This window comes from Octopus bimaculoides, chromosome 18, assembly GCF_001194135.2.
Source record: "Octopus bimaculoides isolate UCB-OBI-ISO-001 chromosome 18, ASM119413v2, whole genome shotgun sequence".
Classification (NCBI taxonomy): Eukaryota; Metazoa; Mollusca; class Cephalopoda; order Octopoda; family Octopodidae; genus Octopus; species Octopus bimaculoides.
In genome coordinates, this window is record NC_068998.1 from 12,317,376 (window position 1) to 12,323,534 (window position 6,159).

At 36.0% G+C, this 6,159-nt stretch overlaps 2 protein-coding genes across 2 annotated transcripts in view; both read right to left on the reverse strand.

The window, feature by feature from the left end:
- Positions 1-494, reverse strand: part of LOC106868664 (cholecystokinin receptor type A) — a 15,272-nt gene extending 14,778 nt beyond the window's left edge. The window contains exon 1 of the mRNA XM_052974366.1: positions 169-494. The gene's annotated coding sequence lies outside the window, so the exon portion shown is untranslated. The remainder of the gene's footprint in view (positions 1-168) is intronic.
- Positions 495-575: 81 nt separating this feature from the next.
- LOC106868667 (orexin receptor type 2) overlaps positions 576-6,159 on the reverse strand; it is an 11,445-nt gene continuing 5,861 nt past the window's right edge. The window contains exon 3 of the mRNA XM_052974365.1: positions 576-1,580. Coding sequence (XP_052830325.1) covers positions 583-1,580 — 998 coding nt within the window. The 3' untranslated portion in view covers positions 576-582. The remainder of the gene's footprint in view (positions 1,581-6,159) is intronic.

The following is a 6,159-nucleotide window of genomic DNA, read 5'->3' on the forward strand; positions in this document are numbered from 1 at the left end:
CACACACACACACACACACACACACACACACACACACACTCTCTCTCTCTCTCTCTCTCTCACCGGTATTGCTTCTGTCATTTTCGCAGGCATCAAAACGTCATTAGCTCCTTGTCCATCCACTCTCCTTTGTAACGCATCTGATGTTAGTGAAATTGCCAATCTCACCTCTATAAACACCGTATGATCCGCTCTGACCAACAGCAACCAGATTTCTTGTAGCCATTTTGGATTTCCTGTGTTTCTCCATTCGGTAATCTAATCCTGAATGAGCCGGGTTACTGTTAGAAGCCTGCGAAACTGTAAGTCGCATTGAGCCGAAACAAACTGTTTTATATAATAGTATATTAACTCCTACTCTTTGTGTTGAGTGTTGTTTTTTTATTTCTGTTTGTTTCCTCACTTGATTAGAACCGTGTAGTTACGTATTCTGAACGATTTATATTTGTTTTCATATAACATTCAAATATTGAAAAAAAATAGTTTTGTATGGCAAAGCGTGTATACTAGTTTCTGCATATTTTAAGCTAAAAAGAACTTGTGAATGATTATAAAATGATGGCTTCAATGAGTTTCGATATTTTACTTTTTACATGGTTTGAAAAGATTGCGAAATAAAGCCAGCAATTCATTACGAAACCGTCGATTGAAAAGTCCGTAAATATACGGGTTTAGAGAAGAGCTGAGATAAAGAGAATAGGTTAATAATTTGTTAATCACTAGTTCTTTATCACTTGCAACGACTTCAAAATCTTTAACGAGCAACTTCCACAATACTCCGACGAAATGTGGTATATAAGCGATAATCCACACCAAAGTGATGATGAAGAATATTAAATTAGACCGAGCTGGTGGCATTGATTGTTTTCTAAGACGCACAAAAGAGGTAGATCGCTTCTCTGAAGAACTACTATCTGTAAACTGACCTTCAGGTTTGGAAATGGTACGAGTTGTGAAGGCTTCGCGAAACTGATTTGCTTTATTTTTCTTCGCTTTGTAAATTTTCCAAATGCGCATGCCAATTAATGAGTATATAATCAAAAGAATTATTAACATACAACAGGAAACGGTCAACACGAAAGAATAATAGGCTAAAGGATGCATTGTGCCATTTATATAGGGGAAAAGTGTACACTCCTTTCCTATATTTCCACATCGTTTTACCATTTTGTTTTGTTTGCCGTGTACAAAAATTGCTGGTATAGAAACAACAACCGTGAAGATTGTAAAAAATGCTAGAATTTGTTTTGAATTTTTAACGGAAATATTTTGCTTAAGAGGTCGGCATATAAGAATGTATCTATCAATTGCTATAACAAACACAATCAAAGCTGAATTGATTACTGCTATAGCTACCACATAACGTATCACACGGCATGTAATATCACTGTCGAAAGTGTAGGAATAATGTAGGACCACAATGTCCATAGGTATACCTATTATGGAAGTTAGAAAATCACACACAGAGAGTGCTACAATGAACATATGCGTGGCTGTCTCATCAAATTTATAATAATATATGTATGATACAAAGCAATTTCCAATTGCTCCAAGTGCCGTTGAAATTCCGAGATACATTATGACTGGAAAATAAACCTCCACCATTTTAGTATTTAGTTCTTCTAAAATACTAGCACAAATGTTGTCACTCTTGTTTTGCTCCATTTTCTAATTTTCCTCCAAATTCTTGGAAATATCGTTTGTAACTTTGAGAACAGTGTTCTGATTTGCAATGGTATTCCTTATTCTTCCTGGAAAGAGAAAGAAGGTTGGTTTGTAAATAGTTTATTTCAAGAGACTCTCTGAAACATCATGCTTTACATTCAGGATTCGGTCAACAAAGATTTGTACAAAAATAAGAAATACGTTTATCAAATATGTGTGTATGTGTGTGTTCGTTTTTAACGGTTGAACCCGAAGTAGCTGAAACTGTAAATAATAGTAGCATTATGGTTAAAAATACCATTTGAAAGGACGAAGTCTACTCTTCAGTCTTGAACCTACACGTGTTGTAAACATGATAGACGCTCTGCCATTGAACCAAAGTAATATTTAGAGTTTCTATATTCATTTTCGAAACTTTGTTCTTACCAGCGAGAATTGCATGTCCTTGACGTCGTAACAATTTAGAAATTTCGAGAGAACGTGAAATAATTCGTTTTCAACGGTTAAAGTCGAAGTAGATACAGTTATAAATAATAGCGTCTAAATATTGGCTTAAGAAACACTTTGGGTAGAAAAAACCGAATGTATGTAGATATGCACGTATGAATGCATGCATGCATGCCGTGTGATACGTACGTATGTATGTATGTATGTATGTATGTATGTATGTATGTATGTATGTATACATGCATGTATGTGAGTCTTTGTGTTTCTGTTTGTCCCTCCTCCCCACTGCTTAGCAGCTGATGTTGGTTTCCTTACGCCTTTGTTACTTAGCGGTTTGAGAAAAGAGAAAATAGGATAAGTTCCAGACTTGAAAACAAAGTATCTACTAGGGTCTATTTGCACATCTAAACCCTACAAGGTGGTGCTCCAGCATGCTTGCAGTTCAATGACTAAAACAAGTAAAGGGTAAAAGACAAGTATTTCCGTAGTTTTATTTCTGTTGCACGCTTTCATTATACTGCCAAGCTTTGTAAGCCGTCGGCATGTGCTGTGGCTTGTTTTGGTATTAATTTTACTGCTTGTATGACCTTTTCTATTTTACATTTATAACATCTCTTTACATAGTGCTTGAAAAACTTCCAGTGTATGTCAGTCTCAACTCCGTCATTTCTGTGGACATATTACTTCTTGGCTAAGACTGGATAGCCATGTCAATTCCAGTCTCTTTGACATATTTATTGAGCTTAGTGGTTAGTGCTCCGAGACTCCTACAACTACTAGGATTAGTAGTCTTTTCAAAATGTTAGTTAGTCTCTTCAAAATGCACGTTCTTGCAATTTCGTCTTGTAGTAACTTGTACTTTTTCCACCTTTTCCAACTTTTTGTCACCCACACGTGCGTCTCCAGGTATAGCAATATCTATAAGCTTTGTTCTCCTTCTACAACAATCTATAACCTTTGTTCCCACTACAACAATGTCTGGTCTTTGAGCATCAATTGATTAGTCACATTAAATTGTAAAATCCCACAAGATCTTATATCTATTATCCTCAGTGACGCCTCCAGGTTTATGTTCAATCTCCAGTGAACAAACTTAGCCACGTTATGCTGCCCCATTTCGTATTCCTTCTGAGCCAGTTTGCTACACTCACTCACGACATGTACGATTCTTTCGTTTTTGCTGCCACATATCTTACAAAAGGGTGGTCTTTTTTAATCCTTCGATTTCTCATTGTTTTCATTTTCTACTTGCTTACTCATTGTTCTTCATCTTGTTTCTTAAATGTCTTTGGATACATGACATTTTCAGTAGGTATCTTGTTGCTATTTCAAACAGCGGCAAGCACATTTCAATATGCTATTTGGCGTATCATCACAGGCTGTTTTCCTCGTTGAATATACTCAAATCTTGCACCCTATGAGGCCTCTTCCACCCATGTACCTAGGCACATGCAGCCTATTGATATCGTTTTTAGGGTGGAGTTCCTTGTTCATTTTCATCACTTCCCTAGTTTTTCTATCCATTTCCCCAAGATCGTTCTTTGTTCACCTAATAACACCTGCGCCATATCGCATTAAGTTAACATCCCATGTGTTTATTGCTCTGATCTTATTCATTCTAGTGAGTGTACTTTCTATACTTAATTTGACTCTTCTGGGGTGATCACTTACTAACACTTTGAGTCATTTGCAAAGATTATTCTTTTGTTTTGCTTGCTGGTACTTTCCAGTTGTTTATGTAAACATTAAACGGAAGTGGGCCTAACATAGTATCCTGGGGAAACCACTAATGATTAGTCTTGTGTAAATTGCTTGAGTCACAAAATATCGAATCCTACTTGTCAGAAAATATTTAATCCACCGCTGTGGCTTACCACGGACTCTAAGGGTGGATAATTTCTCCAGGGAAATTCTGTGATAGACTTTGTCAAAAACTTTACTGAAATCAAAATAAATAACATCTGTACTGTAGACCCCTCCTAAAGCATTTAGAAAGCCACCAACGTGATCGAAGAGCTGTATTAGACATTCCGACTATTAAGAAAACCATGTTATTTGAGATCAAGGAATTGATTTTTCTCCCGGAAGAAAGCTATGTTTGATCTCACCGGCTTCTCGAATTCTTTAACAATACGAGTGTTTAGTAGATTAGACCGTAATTCACTGCGAGAAACTTATTTCCCTCTTAAAAACAGAGACAACACAGTGGGACAGAAAACGCTCAGGAATAAGACCTGGTTCCAGTGAATTCCCCCAGAGATGAACTGGAGGTTACGCAAATTGATTCTTGCACATTTTCAGGATAATAAAAGAGAGAAATCTCTCGGGTTAAATGGAATTAAATTTGATCAATTACCGCAACTTTATCCGCATCACGGAAAGTTATATCCATCTTTTATTGACAACGTTTTAAAGCATAAGATTAAGCAAAGCAATATGTCACTTGAGATAATGTAATATTTTTCTCTAAAGAGAGTCTTGTGAGAGAATGAAAGAATGTTACGGGCACTAAACATTTTCATACAATAACAGAAATATATATAAACGCAGAGTTTAACTAACTTAGTAAAAATATATAGAAACGAGGTCTACGCTTCAGAGAATATACCAAAAAATGCAGGTGAAATCAAAAGGATGTTGAAATTATTTGCAACTTTAATATATTTTCACGAGAGAGAATGTTATTACTCTAGAAACGGCTATTGTTCTGTACGCATGCACTAAGGACGTTCTCCGTTTTCTTCGATTTCTAAACTATCAAGGTTCTGTGAAGAAGAAAAATAAACATTCCATAAATTACTTCCAGATGGTAAATAATTTCACTTTTAATTTTAATGAATGTCTCTCTTCGTAATCCATCAATTAATAAGCTACAGATTATATGATGCTGAAGTTTTCGGAAACAAATGAAATAGCGCTCTGCATGATTAATATATACTAGAAATTATAAAAACATCGTAATAGATTAAAGCAGATTGAATATAAGAATTTTATGCATATTCTTTCTTGTAGTCCCTAATTTCATATTCAAATTTTTAGTTCCGCCTCGTGTTGTGAGAGAATGGTTATTTTCCTTGTTTTAACGACCACTGCCAGAGGGAACAACATGTATTTGAAAACAAATATACTAAAACTTTTGAATGTATCATCACTAAATGATAGATAATAAAAACGTGGGTGAATAGCGGACTGCATCCACACCCAATAATCACAGACTTATGTAAGGAAAAACAGGAGGGTATGATTTGTTTTATATATGCAGGAAGAATTAGTATTCGGAATAATTTAGCAGATAGCCGCTGCAGTCCGTCAAATATAGAAATGTAGATTTGCTGTCAAATCCACAAGGTCCTCAGGAACAATTTAATGGCTTTCGTTCCTTTGTGTTTAATTATATCTTAGTACTAGCAACGTGATTTTCTTGTTTCTCATCGCTCTTGATATTTTTAACTTTGTGTGCAGTGCCTTTCCAAGTGGCCTATTTAAGCCTGACAACTAGGTCTTTCACCAATCAGTTTTTCTCTGGTGGTAGAGCTTTTACTAAAATTAATGGATTCTGTTCTGACTTGTCATTTGATTGTTGCATGACCTGTTTCTAATGACTACTACCGTGAATCCGGTCACTGAAGACTTTCCGGGATACAAACGACTCATTCAGCTTCTGGTAATCGTGTCTTCGGCTATCATATTGTATTACTGACAATGTTGAGAATGCGTGGGATAATTTAAAGCAATACACGATATGGGGGAATGCACTGAAAGTTTTGTAGCGATCATATGAAATTTGCATATGAGAGATGGGTATAGATATAGATAGAGATAACTAGAGAGAGAGAGAGAGAGAGAGAGAGAGAGAGAGAGAGAGAGAGAGAGAGAGAGAGGGGGAAAGGGAGAAAAAATATGACAAAAACATACAGGGACTCTTGCTACGATTTTCAGAAATGATGAATAAAAAATAAGATAAGGAAAAGATAATGTGAAGGAATAAAGCACAGTGCCTGCACAGTTGATTTGTACAGCATGGAGTGATGAAGACAGGGCAGCGTG